General features: G+C 40.8%; 1 protein-coding gene across 1 annotated transcript in view; it reads right to left on the bottom strand.

Moving 5' to 3' along the window:
* Nucleotides 1–21,385, bottom strand: part of DNAH6 (dynein axonemal heavy chain 6) — a 181,683-nt gene that overhangs the window by 74,672 nt on the left and 85,626 nt on the right. Inside the window, exons 41-49 of the mRNA XM_069978026.1 lie at nucleotides 20,505–20,636; nucleotides 17,829–18,000; nucleotides 15,116–15,262; nucleotides 13,316–13,389; nucleotides 11,105–11,259; nucleotides 9,319–9,550; nucleotides 7,628–7,780; nucleotides 5,409–5,549; nucleotides 4,515–4,757 (exon numbers count right to left, since the gene is read on the bottom strand). Coding sequence (XP_069834127.1) covers nucleotides 4,515–4,757; nucleotides 5,409–5,549; nucleotides 7,628–7,780; nucleotides 9,319–9,550; nucleotides 11,105–11,259; nucleotides 13,316–13,389; nucleotides 15,116–15,262; nucleotides 17,829–18,000; nucleotides 20,505–20,636 — 1,449 coding nt within the window. The remainder of the gene's footprint in view (nucleotides 1–4,514; nucleotides 4,758–5,408; nucleotides 5,550–7,627; nucleotides 7,781–9,318; nucleotides 9,551–11,104; nucleotides 11,260–13,315; nucleotides 13,390–15,115; nucleotides 15,263–17,828; nucleotides 18,001–20,504; nucleotides 20,637–21,385) is intronic.

Raw genomic sequence — 21,385 nt, 5'->3', positions numbered from 1 at the left:
CGACTAACTGCACCGGGACGGCGCAGAGGAGGAAGGTAAGAGACATACCTTCCTCCTCTGCGTCTTCTGTGCAATAACCTGTACTTATCAGCAGGTTAGATTCATCTAATCTGCTGATAGTTCCCCTTTAACCCTTTCAGGACCAAGGCAAATTTTATGAATATGACCTGTGTCACTTTATTAATCAATAACTTGGGAATACTTTTACCAATCCTTCTGATTCCAAGATTGTTTTGTTACATATTCTACTTTATGTAAGTGGTAAATTTGAGTTGATAGCTTTAGAATTTAACAAAATGTTGTTAAAAATGTGAAAAAAGCGCATTCTCTACATTTGAAAGTCTCTGCCAATAAGGAAAATAGTAATACTACATTCATTATTTATTAATTCATATCTATAACATGTCTACTTTATTTTAAAAGCATTTGGTGAACATGCTTTTACTTATTTGGGATGTTAGAGGTCGTAAATGTTTAGTAGCAATTTTCAAATTGTTCATGAAAATTTCAAATTTAGAAATTCTTTAGGCACCAGTTCAGTTTTGGAGTATATTTTAGAGGCCTGTATACTAAAACCCTCCACAATTCAACCCATTTTGAAATCTTCACTCTTTCAAGTATTTAAATTTACATTCATTCAGTTATTTAACCCTTTCTGCATTTCACAGGAAAAACTGCAAAGTAAGAGTGAAAAGTAAAAATTTGCATTTTCTTTCCAGAGATTCCAATGTAATCCTATGTGTTTTTTACAAAACCAATTACCGTTACTGATCCACCAAAGCCAGCAATTGCCGATGCTGGACCCCCTTTGGGGGTCCAGTGGCAGTTACACTAAACTGTCAGCTATCAGCTGAAAGTTTAGTTGCAGCTTCCGGTCACTGTTTGTCTAAACAGTGAGCATCTGAAGCAGGTCAGTAAATTTACTGACTTTTGCTTGGAAGGGTTAAGGGGTCATCTCTTACCTTTTTGGGCACAAAGTGAAAGTGGTTGTTACTAATATACTAAAGCAGCACAATTATAAAAAGAGATGCACAAACTGTACAGTTACAACATGAAAGAAACTTTTTAAAGGGAAACTAAAGCAGTTAAGAAGTCTCTAGACTTTTAAACTGCTGTTAGTTTCCCTCTATTGTGACAGTCTCTTAGATACAGTATGCATGTAAAGGCAAATAAAGAAATATGCTCACATGTACAGTATATATTTTCCACTGTACATTTGATGCTTTGTTCAACTAAAGGTCATTGATGCACGGGTGTCCAGGTCAGTGTTCTCCTCCAAAGTTTATGAAGCAGGCTCAGGAGCTAAACACTCTTTATAGACCTGTAGCGACTGGGATTGGAGGTAAGCTTTACAGCATATTACGCCACATTTTTGTACAGTTTAAACTGTAAAACTAAATACTAAATGTAAATAATATACTGTGTACAGTTTGATAATCCAGCACCTGTCCCATTTCATTCATACTGGGTTGAAAAGATTTAAATGCATTTAACTATTATTATTTTAAATTATTTTATGTCTGCATTCTTGGCCTACTTTTTCCAATTTTAGCCCATGTTTCAATTACACATACACAGCTTAGGGAAGGGAAAACAGATGGGGCAGAATTACTCTTGGGTATAAATGGTAAATCAGCTGTAAAAAAAGAGACGTTTTATATACGTCCTATAAATAAAAGATGCGAGCGGGATAAATAAGTGAAATACAAAACAGAAAACCTAAAAATGTGTCTAGTTACTGTTCACTTTGGGACTACATACTCATGTCATTCTCATATGGCCGTATATAATATAAAAATTATGGTCTATTAAGAATCCATATGTCCTAGGATAATGGAGGCACGTACAATCTGCTAGTTTGCTTCATAATTCATATGCAGGAACAGATCTGATGAGGTATCTAACAAGGAGCATTTAGGACACAGTATGTTCATGCATGGTTTCTGACAAGTGATATTTTCCATAGAGAGGAAATACACTGGGCTATAGCTGGTTTTAGGTTTAAAATGGTTTTGTGCCGTAACAGTAAGAATATATTTTAAAAGGATTTTGTCAGCTGTAATTCAGATTCCAAACTGCTAGCCCTGTTATATAGATATTAGGAGACACATCGTACCTTTCATATATCCATCTGTCCTTTCAAGATGTAGAGAAATGCTTTTATTCTATAGTGCAAGAGTCAAAAAGGCTTTTCCAGGCTCCTGAATAGCTACAAGCTGGATGCCTCCTGTCTCCCCCTCCCTGCTTGATTGACACCTGGAGACTCAGGGGCCTATTCCACGGAGTTATAATCGGGCGAATCGGATTATGGCTCTGACAACGATCTTCTGCTGATCGTTGATATAGGTTTGAACCTATAATTGTCAGGCTCCGACCGCGCACCGCTACGTGTGATAGCGGTGCACAGCCGGCGACTGACGATTTACATTACGTATCCAGGCTGCAGGGCTCCTCTTGCGGTCTTCTTCTCCCCGCGCTCCAGCTTCAGGCCGGCACCACCGCATCCAGTGATTGGCTAAGCGGCCTGTCAGCTGAGACAGGCCACTCTGAAGCTGGAGCACGCGGGACCTGGGGAAAAGAAGACCACAAGAGGAGCCCTGCAGCCTGGATAGGTAATGTATAAAGTTTAAGCAAGGGCTGCAAGGACATTGGTAATGATGTCCATGCAACTCTTGTTAAACGATAATAAGATCGTGGAATAGGCCCAGTAAACGAGCGCCGATCTAGCAGATCGGCGCTTGTTTACAGTTATTATCGGGTCCCCATCGGCCCATGGAATAACACCCTCAGTCCCAAGAAGGGTCAGGTATGGGGTGGGAATAAGGAGGTGGTACAGCTTGTTGCACTTCAGGAGCTCAAGAAGGCCTCTTTGACTCTTGGTCTTATGGAATAAAAGCATAAAGTAGTGTGAATGAGGCCTTAGGCTACATTCACACTTCTGAAGTGCAGCCTACAACCACAGACCACACAACAAATATGAATTTGTAGTGTTCTGTGCTTCACAAGCACTACACTGCACTTCATTAACATAGCGATCCATGCCGCAAATTCCGGTCCTTATTTTTGTGGCACGGATTGCTGTGCGGACAGAACAATGGATGTGTTAATAAGGTCTTTCTCTTGTGTTTTGAAGGCACACATGGATATGTGAATGGTATTATGTATCTCCTTAAAGGGGTAGTGCGGCGCTAAGAAATTATTCACAGAATAACACACATTACAAAGTTATACAACTTTGTAATGTATGTTATGTCTGTGAATCGCCCCCTTCCCTGTGTCCCCCCACCCACGCGTACCCGGAAGTGTGGTGCATTATACATACCTGTCACGGTCCGACCCCCGTCCCCGATCTTCTGTGCCACAACGTCATCTTCGGCCGGCCGGCCAAAGCTCTCCGATCGCCCCAAGTGCTGGACGCCCTCTGCCGCATCATCAGATGCTCAGTCGCGATTGGCTGAGCATAACTGTGCTCAGCCAATCGCGGCTGAGCATCTGATGACGCGGCAGAGGGCGGCCGACACTCGGGACGATCGGAGAGCTTCGGCCAGCCGGCCGAAGATGACGTTGTGGCACAAGATGGCGGACGGGCGCAACACGGATCAGGTAATGTATAATGCACCACACTTCCGGGTACACGTGCAGGGGTGGGGGGACACAGGGAAGGGGGCGATTCACAGACATAACATACATTACAGTTGTATAACTTTGTAATGTGTGTTATTCTGTGAATAATTTCTTAGCGCCGCACTACCCCTTTAAGCTAACAGCTATTGAACAGTGTCAGCAGCTTGGAATGTGAATTACCCCTGGCAGATTTTCTTTAAAATGTATAGCTTTTCTGGCACCAGTTGATTTTTTTAGATTTTTTTCTGAAATACACTTTTAGGCCAGGTTCACACACTGAAAGACACCGACCGTTCTGTGATTCGGCCGTGTCACAGAACGGCCTGTGTCAGTGAAGATCATCCTGGCTAGTACTGTACTGTACTGTACTACAGTACCGGCCAGATGAACTTCATTTGTGCTGAATTGGGATGCCTGCATCCCAATTCACCATATTGGGATTCACCAACTCACCATAGTGCTAATTCACCGGAGCCGCACTTTCCATAGTGTGAGCTGTCAGTGTTGTGTGGCCGCTATTCAATGAATAGCGTCCGCAAAAAACTGACATGTCAGTTTGTTGTGCAGCCGCTAGGAATCCCGGCCGGAGCATATACTGTGTATACACTCCCGCTGGGATCCCATTGACTGCAGTGCAACATAAATTTTCTATTAATCACAGCCATTGTTGCAAATCGGCAACAACGACCATGATTAATAAAAGATTTACCTTGTGTGAACATAGCCTTAATTGTCTGTCAACCAAATTATTTTTTAATCATGTTTCAAATTAGGTCTTTTTTTTTCCTTTTTATTATATCATAATGTTGCCAATTTATAATAAAAGGTTACAGCTATAATAAAAAAGTGCTGTAATAAATGTAGATATATGTATATTCTCTATCACTTACTGACACCAGCTGTTTCCTTTTTTCACCTAGCATGGACAGGTAAAGGTTAATTAACTCTAGGTAAGAAGTGGGTGTTGTATAGTATCTTCTCCTGAGTTCTGCGTAGTAGCGGTCCGCCATCTCTGTAACGCTCACATGAATCTCAACACACATTTCGGAAAGTCTGTCTTTCATCTCTTCCCGGCCAAGGTCAATGTTGGTGAAAAATGTTTGTGAAACTGAGAGTAATGCTTCTCTAGGCCACTGTGGATCAAACCAAGACAAAAGAAATTACAGATGCCCTATGTAATAATAGTTGCCTAATTGGAGTCAATGAAGTTCTTTAACAATGAGAAATGCTTTCCATGGCTATATTTAAATATCCATATAAAAGGAACCAATATCAAACACATTCTCTCAGATTTTTATTCAGTTACACTTGAAAAAATGAGATATCTAATATTTTTCGTAACACAATGTGCCACGTCCCTTCGAGTAAAAGAGATTTAAAGGTTATGCATACTATATGTAATGATTTTAAAAGGATCTGATACGTTATTGAAGCCTTTAATCCCAACTGAGTAATAACTGTAAAAACATTAGGATACAATTATTACTTTAATAGGTCATAGTTTTGCTCTTCTGACAAAACTGATTGTTAGAGAGGAGCGCAAATGGAGCACGCTTAAGTCCGATTTTCCGGCATTTGAATACTGGTGGCTGAAGAAGTTGGATGCAGCCCTAGGGAGTCCTGGAAAACATTGATACTTCTGCCCACTAGCTGTGTCTGGTATTGCAGCTCATCCCAGTCACATGATTGACACAGTACATGTATAGGAGGCTCTGTTTCTGTCTTCAGAAATAGTCTAGTTTACAGAGTAAGCACTAAAAATTCTAAAAGTCTAAAGTACTAACCTGTACAAACCAGTCAATAGTACAGCAATTGACAAGTGATGGAAACATACGACATCTTGCTCTAAAAGCTTCTCCAACTGGACTCATACAGAGCACAATGTGCAGCTTCTGACGCACTCTGTTGATAAAATACTGAAATACCTAGATTGCAAAATCAAAGACAGAGCCTGTTTATTACAGTGTGAAGTACAACAGTGCCTAAGGCTGGGTTCACACTGCGTTTTTGCAATCCGTTTTTTTTTGACGGACACAAAAACGTAGCTGACACTATTTTTGTGTCCGTTAAAAAAAAAAAGATCCGTTTTGTACAATGGAAGTCAATGGAAAAACGGATCAAAACGGATGCACACAAATGCATCAGTTTTTTTCATCCGTTTTTTTTTGCAAAAAACGGATAAAAAAAGCGGATTGCAAAAACGCAGTGTGAACCCAGCCTTATTCTATAGTGTATAAGTCATAAAGCCATTCTAGGGTTAGTAATGGTAAAGAACATTTCGGAGACATGTTTAGCTAAAGGGGTTGTGTCATTACTTAAACTCGCTGTAAACTGATGCACTGAAATGAAACAAATGTAAAATTAAACAAATTTCAAATGGACAAGCATTTCTGATACTGTACTGGTTGAGAGATATAGACTTACTAATCCCCTATGTGTTTGCACTGTTTTGGAAACCTGTTGCTGTTGGTGTATCCTTCAGTACACAATTATAGATATTACAGATATTGTACCATAGTTTGTGAATCATGCTGCAGTTCTATCATAAGGTTAGACAAATCTAATTTCCCTAGTGGGTAAGCCACTAGGAACACTGGCAGGCGGGGCTACCCCCCTCTTTCCCCAGCAGCAATTCCGGACGGCCCCCTTATTTATGATCATTGGAGAGTGGGACGGTTGGGGGTCGATTGCAGCAAGGGGGTGGGGCTAATGATCATTAATGGAGGGGGGCTATCCAGGGGCAGTCCCCAATCGGTGGGAGGGGAGCCCCGCCCCCAGTGCTCCTAATGGCTTACCAGACATAGGATTTCAGAATGAACAGGGCGGGAACAGCGCAGATGATGAAGGTAACAGACATACCTTTATCTTTAGCGCCCCATGCCCATCTAACCTCCTGATAGTTCCACTGTGAATCCAGACAGTTGCTAACTGTAATATAACACTATATAATTATGGTAATTGTGAACTAATTACTTTTTTGTTTGTGTTATTTCTTCCTTTACAGTTAAAGGATACCTAAACTTTCAAAAAACTTCTGACCCTGCTGAGACCCCACAGGTCATAGAATGAATACGCAGCAGCACTCAGCTTAGACTTTGGATGTTCCTAGAATCTGACCTGGGGGTATTGGTGGAAAGTAAACTCAACTTTAGTGATCAGTGCCAGGCAGCAGCTGCCAAGGCTAATAAAATAATTGGATGCATCAAAAGAGGTATAGATGCTAAAGATGAGAACATAGTTTTGCCTCTTTATAAATCACTGGTCAGACCACATATGGAATACTGTGTACAGCACCAGGCACCTGTATTTATGAAGGATGAACTGGAGCGGGTGCAGATGAGGGCGGCCAAGGTCATTAGGGGAATGGGTGGGTTACAGTACCAAGACAGGTTATCAAGATTGGGATTATTTAATTTAGAAAAAAAGTCATTTTAGGGGTGATCTGATCACAATGTATAAATATATGAATGGACAGTACAGGGATCTTTCTGGTAATTTTTTTTAATCCTAGGCCTGCAACCATGACAAGGGGGCATCCTCTACGTCTAGAGGAAAGAACATTTCACCACCAGCACAGATGCTGATTCTTTACGGTAAGAGCAGTGAGATTTTGAAACTCTCTGCCCCATGATGTTGTCATGGCTGATTCATAAATCAGTTCAAGGGAGGCTTTTCTTGAAAAATATTACATTACAAGTTATGGGCATTATTTCTGGTGATAGGATGTTGATCCAGCAATTATTGTCATTGCCATATTAGAGTTGGCAAGGAATTTTTCTCCCTGTGATGGGGCAATTGGCAGCTGCCTCATAAGGGGTTTTGCCTTCCCCTGGATTAATACAGTAGGGTTTCCCTAGGTTAAATCTAATGGACTCTTGTCTTCTTTCAACCTTATTAACTATGTTACTATGCAGTATGGATGCACATTATGAATCATAGCCATGTGATGACATATAGAACATGATAATCATTTGTTAGTAAAATAATCGTCATATATGCGTACCTCATCTCTGTTTCCTTCAGGTATCCCAGCTTCTTTTGCTTTTGGTCTAGTTGCAGCCAATACAAACTCTAGCTCATCTTTCTCAAATAAGTTAGGCACTTCCCCAGAATTCAGCATGTTGTTGATGTCTTCCAAAAATTCTTCCACAACAATCTACAGAATTTAGAAATAATTGTGAACAGGTGACAATTGTGTGTTCTCTTTAAAACAATGAAGATTCGGCATCCGACAGTTCTGTGGGAGCAATAGTGGGCCATATCAAATACTCCGGCCTCCTTCCTTCCTCCATCTTGTCTGTTTGATGAGAACAGCGGGCATCAAGCGGAGCGGCACCCAAGTGCCAGGGTATATACCATGCACGTAACAGGGGGGGTCTCAGCATGCAAAGTGCCTAGGGCAGCATGAACTCTAAATACAGGCCTGAATGTAGTGTTACTGTGGGGTTGAAAACCCCACAGTAATGAACTCATAATGGAAACTACGCATCTCAAAAAATCCATCTAGAAGTCAGCACTTAAACACCAGAACCCAGATTTATCAAAGCTGCACAAGGCAAATACCTGCAAATAATGCTGGTTTTGTGCACAAACCAGGTGATTTTTTGCACAAACCTGCGAATATTTTTAAGTATTTACCAGGCATAAACCCTGTTCACCAAAAGGGCAGGCAGGGGGATGTGGAAAGGTTGGGAGGAGGCATGGCCCTCATGATTTATCATGAATTACGCCTGCTAACATGCTAGATTTTTGCGTCTGTCTCAGGGTAGTCGGATTTGCTAAGAGCCTTAGAGACTAAGAGCCAGTCTTGATAAATTTCCTCCCATAGGTTTTTAAGAAAAGGATCTTCTTTATTCAAACTATGAAACATTCATATCATATTCATCATAAAACGTAGTTTGATGGCTTTTGTGTCACTGTCACAGTGTCACTGTCGTTAAAAATATTTTTGCATAAATCAATAGTCCAGGCGATTTTAATAAACTTTGTAATTGGGTTTATTAGCCAAATCTGCCATTATCTGCATGTAAAAAGCTTTTTCCCAGGTCCCCCCCTCCTCTCCTTTCTGTCATCCACTGCTCAGAATCAGAAAATCTCGACTGTTTTTTCATCAGTCGGATCTGTCTGGTCTATGAAGAGGGGGAGGGGGGAGGGGGAAGGAGGCAGCTGAGACCCAAGAACAAAGGATTGCTCAGCAGGAAGCTATTCAGAGCCCTAATTAGAGGCCTGAGAGGTGGGGGCTGACTGTCAGAGGAGAGAGCCCGATGGGAATGTAAATTAACTCTTTGTTGTCCTGTTTTGCTGCTTTTACTTTCTCCATAGGAAAACAATGAAGACAGGGGGGAGAGCTTCAAACTGCTTTTTCATGATAAAAATTCCTTTTTCGGCTAATAAAACCAAATACAAAGTTTCTTAAAATCGCCTGTACTATTGATTTCTGCAATAAAAATTTTAACGACAGTGACACTTTAAGGCATGCTCATAGTGTTAATTAGCACTATTTTGTTGCAAATTACCACTATGTGTGAACATAACCTAAGCCTAGATTACTTCATAATGTCACACAATTTGTGCTAAATGGTATGACATGTGGCTCTAGAACATTGAAATCCTTCCACGGTACTGTGTAATGGATTGGAAAGTTTAACATTTTCAGGAAAACACAGACAGCTGTGCATAATGATCTCTGTTTACCTGTGTGTCAGTAAAGAGAAAAACCATGTCCTTGTCTTCCACCCCGGCCATTTTATATAGTTTCCTTAGGTCTTCATGGAAAGAGTCATAATTGTAGCCCCGACTCAGCTCAATTTGAAAGCACTTATAACCACATATATGGGCTGCAAGTCTGGTAAGGGACTGTTTGCCTGTTCCACCAACACCCACCAAAAGGGCATTCCCTCTTTCCTGACGGATCATTCGCGCAATCCTAAAAATAAAAACACAGTTATATTATAAACAGTTAACACATCAAATGAGAATAACAGAAAGTTTTTGCCTTGAGAAAACATTTTTTCTATAAAATGCTAACTACATTAAACTTTAGAAATTAACTTAAAAAATTTGAAAATGCACATTCTGACCCTTGAGAAAGTTACATGTGAAGGGCGCGTTGGGTGAAAAAGGGTACGCAGGCTTATTTATCTACTTATGCACTTGCTTTTACATGTTCTTTGGCACATTGTGTGCTCGGTTATTTGTAATAGTGTGCGGGGAATGGGCTTATATGGTTTTTATGGCACTTTAGGCCCTGTATGTTTACATATATATACTCTGCCATAATACTGATCCCTTAAGGGATTGATTTTATTCTGTTTTGGTCTGTCCCATGTGAAACATACTTGTGTAACTGATATTGTACATATGTCTCCCCTCACTAATTGGTGATCTGCATTGCTTTCTTCTATGTTTTTATGATTCCTTGTATATTATGTTTTGAAATGTATCTATTGAAATATAATATTTTTTTTAACTTGTTTTTGATTGTCCAGCATTCTTTTTTTGCTTTGCAGGTTGTATATACACAGTATTTGCTTCTGGACGTTGAATATCTATTTAGAGTATTTTCACTTTTGACCAACTTTTCAAGGTAGCTTTCCTTTCAAGTCAGGGGTTATATCCCAACTAAAAGACTTAGAACATGACTAGGGATACAGTATATGCCAAGCCAAATGAATACTGCAGACAGCTGTTTAAGGGTTATTGCAGGGTTCTGGCTAGTGAGAGCCCCATTGTTATAACCCTTTGGTCAAGCGACAATAGGTCTTTAAAAACCAGCAAAAAGCTCTGTACTGTTGAGCAAAAGAAGAGCCCGTGGAGCCTCATTGAAGAGTCTCAAAAACACAGGACTAGCCAGATATTGGCTGGTCTCCCTGAGTTCAGCAATCTGTTTCTCTGTACTGTTGAGGGGCAGCAAACAGAAACAACTGTCTGTAAACAGGTATTCTTTCATTTTGGAGAGCCTTCTGGCTTGGCATATATCCCTAGTCATGTTCTAAGACTCCTAGTTGGAGTAAAACACTGACTTGAAAAGTTGGTGTGAGAGAGCTTTTTTGCATATTCTTCACCAAAGGTACATTACAAATAATGAAATATACGGAGCCAGAAATGTTAAAGAGGCAAGCATTGGAAAGAAGTCCCCTGTCCATGCGCCCTATTAGGATTTCTGCATATTATAAGAATGTGGTCTTCTGGTCAAGACTAATCCCATTATGAAGAGAAATCCAGTTTTCGAGAATGTAAAGTCAGCTGTTTCCTTGGCGTTTATGATGAGACAACCCTTTTTGACTTCATGAAAAGGAGGCATAACAATTATATTTGTTTCCACAAGGTTACGGATGACTGTAAAAGATTACTGAACTAACAATAAAGGTATAAAGATGAGAACATGAGGGATCTCAATGCTATTTCTGTGTTAATGGATTGCTTCCTTCTGGATATTCCAACAGAAGGCTACTATACAACACTATTTTGCCGCCTGTACCTGGAGACATGCTCTATTGCATCCTGGAAAAATACCAACTTGACGTCTTTAGTGTTAGTCATATTATAGTCGTCAAGATAGTCCTGCAACACTGATCGGATCTTCTCCATATCAGTCAGGTCCTCATAAACTCTGTCAGACTTGTCTATTCCAACCTAAAATCAGAAAGTGCATCATATTTTTATAGGATAGAAAGAAAGTATGATAGGAATACTGGCACGACAATATGTTCATTATCACTGTAAATAACCTAAAACAATACATTTATATATCATATCATTTCAGATTCTAGTCAGTTGTGAGCCACATGATTCAAAAGGAAAGAATTACTAAGGTCTATTCACATGCAGCAGATTTGTTGCAAACATTTCTGCGATTGTCCTAGATAGAATACATACATATACAGTATAATAAATATATACAGTGGTGCCTTGGATTACGAGCATAATTCGTTCCAGGACCATGCTTGTAATCCAAATCCACTCTTAAACCAAAGCAAAGTTTCCCATAGGAAATCATTGAAATGCAGACAATTGGTTCCACAACCCAAAAGTAATGATTTAATATTCTGAATAACATGTAAAAAAAATAAACAAACAATGAAAAACAGCTGAATATGTGATATTATAAGTTACTGTACAGTATAGCAATCAGCATGTGGAGTATAATGTATAGTAAGTGCGTAAACCTGAAAAACAGCAGCAGTTTGTAGATACAGGATGAAACTGCAGATCCCCATAATGCAGTAGCGTAGTACAATAGGCTAGAATAGATAAGCAGGGCTGCTGTCAGAGGTCTGTGTGGTCACATGACAGCAACGGGGAAGGGGTGTGTGTTCAGCATGGACCAATCAGGACTGACAGACTACAGGGAGCATGAAGGAATGAGCAGGGCAGATGTGGGCACAGTATAGCAGCACTCTCTGTCCGGTGAGAGAGGGGTTACAGCTATGGAGTGATTACCCCCACAGTCCTGTCCCCTGATGCAAGCCCCAGCCTGGAGTAGATCTGCTATGATTTGGAAGGTGAGGGAGACTTCCTGGGTCAGAGTACAGTGCTGTAGACCCCGCTATGCAGACCTTGCCCCTCCCCCACTTGCGCTCCCACCCAGTACAGGGAGCTCTTAAACCAAAGCAATGCTCTTGTCAGGAACTTACCTGACCGCGCTCCAGCGTCGTCTGCTCCGGCTGGAGCGCAGCGCCGCCCTCCTCGGCCGGGCCGGGTGACGTCACGGAGACCCGACGGCGTCCCTAGTAACCAGGGGAGCCGCGGGTCTAGCGTTAGTGTACGTCGCCCGGCCGAGCAGCTGAGTGCTGTTGAGCTCAGGCTGAGTGACGGATCTCTCTGCCACTCAGCCTGCAGCGCATCAGCTGCTATGTGTCTGGATTCAGGAGACCGGACCAATCAGCCTTTGGTCCGGGCTCCTGATCCAGTATAAAGTGTTATCAGTGCCAGCCTCTAATCGCTGGCTATTAGTTGTTCTGATCCCAGCTCCCCAGTCCCTTGTATCCTGCCCTTTCCTTTCCCATTGGTATTGCCTGGATTCTGACCTTTTTGCCTGTCCTCTGACTCTCCGCTCGGTTCTGATTTTGTACTGCGTTGCTCGTTTGGTTTCTGACTCGGCTAGTTTACTCTCCGCATTGTGTTTGTCTGTTTGTTTGCGTTTTATGTTCTGCACGTATACAGCATAGGGATTGTCTTCGTGGTTGTCCGCGACCGCCTAGGGTCGACCGAGGCAAGTAGGCAGGTGACAGTGGGTGGGGTCAGATTTAGGGCCCACTGTCGAGTGTCTTGTCTTCACCTGCCTATCGTGACAGCTCTTAAACCAAGTCACAATTTTGAAAAAATGTGAGCTCTGAAACCAAGTTACTCTTAAACCAAGGTACCACTGTATAATATAATACATATATATATATTTGACTCTTCTTCCCTCTAAAGCATCAAAGTAGGATCATTTCATGATATAGTTGACATACTTTACTAAGTGATGCAATTGTGCTAGACATATGTGATTAATAGCCTGCCATAGCTGACATTTGTGCGATTGTATGCATGCCAATGACCCACAGGCCTGTCACACTGTCACTGCAGGGGCTTTGTGTAAACATATGTACTGCGTCTACAGAACAGCCTGGGATGAATGTTTTCTGACTGTGCATTTCACTGCAAAGTGTATGTGATCACAGAAGACATAAAGGCAATGGGGTTTTACCTTAATAAAATCGCCAAAAATAATTGGATTTGTGACAAAGTAATCTGAATCAATCTGAACCCCAAAATGTTTACCTGCAAGAAAATACAAGATAAAACAATAGTAAATTAATAATCTGGTGGATTATAAAATATTGTTCATATTGAATGAATGTAAAGGAGCTATCTAAAACACTTGTTTGATGAGTTAGGTTCACACCAGCATGTTACAGACACATTTTTGTGCACCTACAATGGCTGTGTCCCGTACCGACCATGGGTCTGTTGACCAGAACTAAGAGCTGTTAGTTTATGTCATCAAACTTGCAGTCACGCCGGGACATATGGCCATTATAGGGGCTCTAAAATGCACATGCAATTCTTTACTGGACACTGTGAGATGGAATAATGTAGTGTCCTAAGCTACCCCACTAACCTATTTTGCACTATAAGTTTTACAAAGCAGTCGTAAAAATATGGGCTGCTGTTCAACTCAAAGGAAATGGACATATTTAGCTAAATCTACTCAATCTACTGAAATATTGTGTAAACCATACAGCTACTTTCTTGCACAAACAGCTCCACCCCTGTCCTCTAGCTGTGTGTGGTATAACCAAGCTTTTTTTTTATTAATGCCAACCTATTCCTTTCGAGCAGTGCCCAAGAGGAATTGCAATTTTTCTGTTTTAACCACTTCATTAAAACTAAGCTCCATTCATTTTAATGAAACTGAGTTGCTAACCAAACCCATACTGGAGACAAGAGTGTTGCTGTTTCTGGAAGAAAGTGGGCATGTTTTTCTAAGCCTAGATAACCCCTTTATGGACAGTGTCAAACTTGGAGCACCTGCAGTTCTACTGGACAAAACTTGGATGACTTTAGGATTATTAGAGATAAGCGAACCAGGCATTTGATTAGCTGGGGCTGCTGAACTTGGATAAAGCTCTAAGGTTGTCTGGAAAACATGGATACAGCCAATGAATATATCCATGTTTTCCACATAGCCTTAGGGCTTTATCCAAGTTCAGCAGCCACAGCTAATCAAATGCCGAAAGTTCGGGTTCGGATTGACTCGAACCCGAACCCGGTTCGCTCATCTCTAATTATTATATATTAGAACTGCGATAACACTTCTTGCAAATAACCCAAGATTGTGAATGTCAGAGTACTATCGGGCAAGTGAATACATAGAGACAACTGTATTCTCAACAGTACAGAGCTGGTGGATCTAATCTACATGATGAAAGTGGCACAACATTTGCAGTATAAGGGCTATGTTCACACAATGTCTTTTTTAGGCAAAATAACGTCCGTTGTTTAATAATGACAGACATAAATAATGTTCATCATAATTTTTCATGGCCGTCATTGTAAAATAACAGCTGTTATTTTAAAAACAAGAAGTTGGATGCCATCCTTAGGCTGCCTGGAAGCCATGGATACAGTCATAGGCCATAGGCTGTATCCATGTTTTCCAGGGCTCCCTAGGGCTGCATCCAATTTCTTCAGCCACCGGTAATCAACTACTGCACGCTCTGGTTTGGACGAATCTGAGCATGCTCGAAATTTACTCATCTCTATTACCGACTATGCAGATTTTATTTTTATCAATCTCATGCATTCTAATGAAAGAAATGTAAGTTCTTTGGTTTATACAATATTATAAAATAATAATTTGCTGTCATCTACGGAGTTGTATACACATGTAGTTGTAGTTGTATACACATTTTGAGGCTATTATTCCATGATGGTTCTAATAGGTGGTTACTAATACCAGCTTACTGTCCTCAGCAATATGATAACTGAATGTAGAAAAGCTCACCGGCCATCTCAGATAGCATTGTATTGAAATACTGTTTGTCTTCACTGTTGATAAGGCGATCATGAAAGACCCTCTGACATTCATGACAAAATAATCTAAAAATTTGCGACTGATCACGCACTGATCCTGGATCGCACTGAAGAATGCCTGTGAGATATATGATGTTACATGAATCATTACATGCACCAATAAGTCATAAAACATATAAGAAGAATATAAATAAATGCCAACATAGTTATACAGTCTACTGAAGATCCTGCGGGTTATGGATACTCAGCTTGGTTGCAATCTGAAGTCAATACATTTGTAAATCTCATGCAGCTGTAGGCTTATAACTTTTTTATCAAGCAGCTGGAAGGAGCTAAGGTTCATGGTATAGTGGATTATGTTCAGAGCTGTTGACATACGTTGCATACTAATAATTTCACATTTATCACAGATGAAAACATATTATAGGGAAAAAATAGAAGCTGGTTAACTGCCAAAGTGTCTGGTGTTCTCACAGCATCCAATCAGAGCTCAGCTTTTAAATATAAATGAAGGTTGTGATTAGTTGCTGTAAGCAAACCAGACAGTTTGGCTGTCTGCCAGTTTCTATTTATTCCCCCCTGTATAGAATATTTAATATTTCTGTCTGTGCAAAGCCATTGCTTGAAATACCCAACAGGAAGTTGAGTAGTACTTTTATTTTTAGTGGTATTGTCTCAGCAGCCCCCCTGCTAATCCCTAGATGACACATCATCCACTGCTTCCTTAGGAGGGCTGGCTGGAACTTGTCTCTGTTCTCAGTGAATGACCTCAGAGCAGCCTATGCAGCTTACATCTTTGTCTCCCTATATAAGCTACACATATATATCCTTATTGGGACATTTAAAGGAGACGTCCAGTGAAACTAAAAAATCACAGGCAGACAAGTATACTTACCCATCCCTGTTCCCCTGACAGGCGCCAGCCTCCTGCACCTCCTCTATCTCCAAAGTCTGAAGAATTGCCCACGCAGCCTATCGGTGACTAGGTTGGGACACTGATGCAGTCACTGACTGGCTGAGCAGACACTCCATGAGCTGGGCTGTGACATTGCAGCTGGAGGAGCTGGGTATGTGACATACCGGGATGCCAGCCAAATATGACAGCCAGCGTCTCTCAGAGGGAATCAAGAGCAGTGCTAGGGAGGGCACAGGGATGGGTAAGTATACTTTACTAGGTCCCAGCACTCACCTGCCTGCCTTTTTGGTTTCACTGAACTTCTCCTTTAAGGAAAAAGAGGTGTGTTTGGAAATTTTGTTAAACAATGCCACAGGCAGAGAAGTAGACACGCAATTAATGCAGTAGCGTAACTGCACAGAAATAGTTTTCTGTGTACTGAAATATCATGCAACACCTCTGCTGTGGGAAGGAAGCAGGCAGAGTGGGAGGACTGTGATGAAGAGCTGAGGGGAAATGCATTCTTGGAAATGTAGTACTGAACAAATGCTCCATCGAGAAGGGGGTGTGGTAGGGAAGAGGAATGCATGCTCACAAATAAATGGATTTTGGGGGATTTCAAAAGGTTAGCAACACTATATGCTTCTGCAGCATTTTTAATTTCTTTTACCTGATGTTGGTGTACACCTTAAAGTAGTTCTGGGAAATATCCCCAGAACTGCTTCTTTGGAAAATGGATAGTACAGATTTTGGTATAGCACATAAATACAGAAGTGATGCCACATTCTACACCACTGACATCAGATAATGGATGTTTCAAAATGCAGAGACAGAATTTTCAAGGTTTATTTGACAGAAGCCAGCAGGGAGCTGCCATGAAGCGTCTAGCACATGCCTAATGGCAGCCCTGTAAACTAAACATTTTAAGCTATTTATTGGCTGGTTTCAAGCAGGCCAACTAATATGTCACCACAATAGCAATTATTTATTCACATGTTTATGATAAGTTGCTATGTTAATTATATGTTACAGTAACAGCACCTGCCACATTCAACTGGGTTCTCAGCAACTCAGGATTGTCAGTACATATAATACAAAGTCCCAGTTGACAAAGACTACGGATGGGCCGAAATGTGTCCTGTGTCATGTATTCATGTATACTGAATATTACTTAAGATCTGTAACTGATTTCTAACTGATACTGGTGGGTGTTGGTGTGAGCTGCTGTCCATGGGTGGTGGTGGTGGTGGGGGTTTATGCTGTCAGTGCCCTAGCTGGTACCATGGAGGCATAACACACTTTGGCAGAAGGCCCTTAGTCACACGGGCACGGCATCAATTGCGTGGTCTGCCTCCACTGGTCACCCCCTTTACTCTATATGCGGATCTGTGCAGTGGAGCCCCACCTAAGTGACACTGTCCACAAATGAAATGAAGCGATATTAGAGCAGAAAGAAGACACAGACAAGTTATATACAGGTATACAGTATATAGAATGTGCAGCATTTAAGCTTCTAGATGGTTCAGAGAGCCGCACATAGAGTAAGGGGGGACAGTATCACTTTAACAAGCTCTGTTTAAATGAAAGCTTAGCTGGGACTGGCTGCTATGGGAAAATCAGGCAGTTCTTATTTATGCCCCAAAATACATGCAGTTATTACTACAGTAAATATTTATATCTTGTACATTACAACTGTCTATTCCTAAAGAGACAAAATACCTTTCAGTTCTCACTTCAGAGTATTTTCATTGGAAAAAAAACTTTTCATGTTACTACCATTGTACAGTACCTTGAACGCATTTCGACAAGTCACGTAAATTAAATACATAATGGGATTTTGCAGGAGTTGGAAGAAGATCAATGCTCATTCTATGGTAAATTTCCACTGCAGCATCCACTATATTGGTTGCACTCTGCTTTACAGATGGAGGAAAATCCATCAAGAAGCCGTTTAGGATTGCCTGTATAAAGCAGAACACAAGAGTGACTAGTTGTTATCATCCTACCAGGAATTAAAGATTACTTTAGTGTTCAACTAGTTTACCTTTAAATACTAATTCTTTAGGACTGCTAATTCTATAAAGAAAAAGCATACTGTACCGTAAATAAGCATACAGTACCATAAATAAGCATACCGTACCATAAGCATACTGTACTATAAATAAGCATACTGTACTATAGATAAGCATACTGTAATATAAAGAACACACAGAACAGAAAACATAATTAATTGTATGCCACAAAATGAAAGAAAAGGAAAATGTTTAGATTTTTAATTCCCTAATATCCTATGTATGCACATGTTCTATAAGAGGCCCAACCCTCTGAAAGAACGATTTTGGAGGATATTTTAAAGAGGTTTTGCGTTTTTTTCCCCTCTAGATGTATGATGCTACAAAGGACATGACATTTGTAGTTACAGATCGAGAAACAGGATGTTCACGGCTCCATCTGTCTGACTATTATTACAAAAATATTTCAGAACAAACAATGAACAACTCAAGACTGTCCATCTGGTTCAAGGTAAACATGGAGAGAAAGAGGCATTTGAACTAATATGTCTTCCTCCCCAATCAGCTGTAATGAGTGGATCTGACAAGCCAATTATTCTGTATAAATGATGATCCCCATACGCAGTCAACACTCAGTCAATCAGTCCTACAATCTATCTAATATATAGGACAATTTAGCAGGTCATTTCTGTATCCAATGCATATCCCACACGTTATATGTTTATGAGCACTAAACCCATGAGTAGACAGCATTCGTTTGAACTACTTTAGCAGTCTAGTTTTTTTTCCAATACTGAGAAAAATAAAATAGTTTTTATATAGAATCAATCGTGTCCCCAACTGGGCTTACAATCTGAATTCCAAACTAACCTAACATTATGTTTTTGGGAAAAAGCTGAAGTACTCTGATGAAACCCACAAAACACAGGGAGAAAATACAAACAGGTGTTGTTCTCAGTGGCATTTAAATCCAAGATCCCAGTGCTCCAAGACAACAGTGCTAACCACTGAGCTACCTTGCTGCCCTTTTTTACATTTGTGGTTAAAGAGGTTTTCCAGGTAGAACAGATTGATCGGTGATTCCTGACCTATCCTGTGGATAGCTCAGCAATCTGGTTTGCCTGGAAAATTTCTTTTAAGTTCGGTCAGCTGATGACCTGCTCAGTCAATCATTGCACTGCCCCGGCACAGCCACTGATTGGCTGAGCAGCCTTCAGTGACCTGGAAGCCAGAGAAGAAGGCGGGAACGCAGGCAGGTAAGCACAATCTGTTTAAGGCCCGGGAGCTAATTAGTTAAATAGGCAGTGACTACATTCTTGCCGCGGAATGAAAATCCACTGGATTTTTCTGTGAAATTCACAGCTTGAAATCCACTCCGAACTGTGGAATCCACTCCAAACTTGTACGTGTGAATCTACCCTAAAGGGGAATGGTAAAATACACGTTGAATCATCTCCTCTTCTGAAAACTAGCATCACTTTTTATTATCTATTCAGCCTCCTTCATCCAGTTCTGAGCTATTGCTTTTTTGCTGAAAACACAGAAAACTGTGTGTGAGCTGCTCACTCTGTCCCCATTCTGAACCGCCTCTATCACTCGCACTTCTGAGAAAGCTCGTGTCAACAGCATCCCTGCCTGGCTGTCTCTGCACTGTGCAGGGCGGATTTCTGCACTGATGCTCTCAAGGGCTGCACTTGCCGTCCTGACAGTTCGCACACGCAACGGTAATGCCGGGAGGGTTAATCGCAGTGAGGTCATCAGCAATTTGACCTCAGATTTACCCTCCTGTCATTATAGAGTGAAGAGACAGCCAACTAGGGACACTGTTTACATGAGCCATCTTGAAAGGGAGGAGTGGGTTCAGAGCGGAGATGGAGTAAACAGCTCGCACACAGTTTTCTGTGCCTTCAGCAGAAAGATGCAGCTCAGAACTGGGGGAAGGAGACTGAAAAGATAACAGCAAGTATGGAACAAATTGTTAAGACTCCAGGAGGGGATGATTTAACATTTACCTGACCGGAATACCCCTTTAGGTCCACTTGACTGCAGGCCCAGGTTAGTAGACCTTTACTAAAACTGTGTGTGATCTTCTGCCATTTTTAGCAATAAGCACAAACCAGCAATAAAACTTAGCAGACTCAAACTGCTTAGACCATATCTAGCTAAATATATCAGTTAAAATCTTGAAGAAATGTTTAAAAAGCAGTAAAAATATGAACTTTCTTCTAACAGAAATGTCCTAAACTGTGCGCAGTTAAATTGCCCAACATGCACTCTGTTTCTCCGTTTTGGCTATTCCCAATGACCTTTTATGACTCTTGTAATAATTATAGAGTTGCTAAATTTCAGCCTAGAATCAAATGTTTAAGGAAAATCTAATCTTATTGAAGCTTGTCAGAGTACATGAAGTTGATGTAACTTCTTCTCCTGGTTGTGTTGAGGGAGTCACTGACCTGAAAAATCTGTTTAAGGCTGTGCTCGGAGGGTGTTGGCAGGCACAACATGCTGAAGTGTCGTATAAAGCGTGGAGTTACTGGATTCCGACCCCCACCTGGAGGAGCACAAGCAGCTGCAATAGTTACATCCTGAGGGAGAAGAAAATAACATCATGCACAATTTGAATCAAATAGGACAGTGAGATAGAGAACTAAGCAGCCAAAACCATGCAATGATACACACATTAGAATATAGCCACAAAATGGAAATACAATGGAGCTCTCTCTATTTTGTTAGCGACATAATCGAAATGTGTTATATTATTTCCAGCTGTGAAATCTATTGACTAGAAAAGGGAAATGAAAAAAACATTTAACGGGTCATTATGATTAACAAAAAGTTAATAATGCAGGTAGAAAAGGTTGTTATTCCATAGTTTATATTTTTCCTATAGAGATTGTAGAATGACATTGTTTCTAGTAGGAAAAAAAGCAGACTTCAGCCACAAGAGTGCATTGTAATGTATGCAGTAACAGCACACAAATGTAAATGAGAAATATCACAAGGTTACATTAAAGGACACATACTGTATTACACAGAACGGTTATCATTCTAAAAATCGTTAAATCGTTCGGATTTGAGCGATAATCGTTTAGTGTAATAGCAGACAACACTTAAACGACCAATGAGAAATCGTTGGTCGTTTAATAGAATTTGGACCTATTTTTATCATTGATCGTTTGCAAATCGTTTGCATGTAATAAGACGTCGTTTGTTCGTTTGCAGTAGTTGCGAACGCAGTGGCAACGACAGGACAAACGCAATAACAATCATAAGTAACGATCATCGTTCCGTGTAATTGGGTGAACGATTTTAGGTCGTTCGCCATAGCGGTCGT

The sequence above is a fragment of the Dendropsophus ebraccatus genome, chromosome 7 (assembly GCF_027789765.1).
Source record: "Dendropsophus ebraccatus isolate aDenEbr1 chromosome 7, aDenEbr1.pat, whole genome shotgun sequence".
In the NCBI taxonomy this organism is placed as follows: domain Eukaryota; kingdom Metazoa; phylum Chordata; class Amphibia; order Anura; family Hylidae; genus Dendropsophus; species Dendropsophus ebraccatus.
Note: the sequence above shows the minus strand (reverse complement) of the source record. Positions and strands in the feature narration are given on the sequence as shown.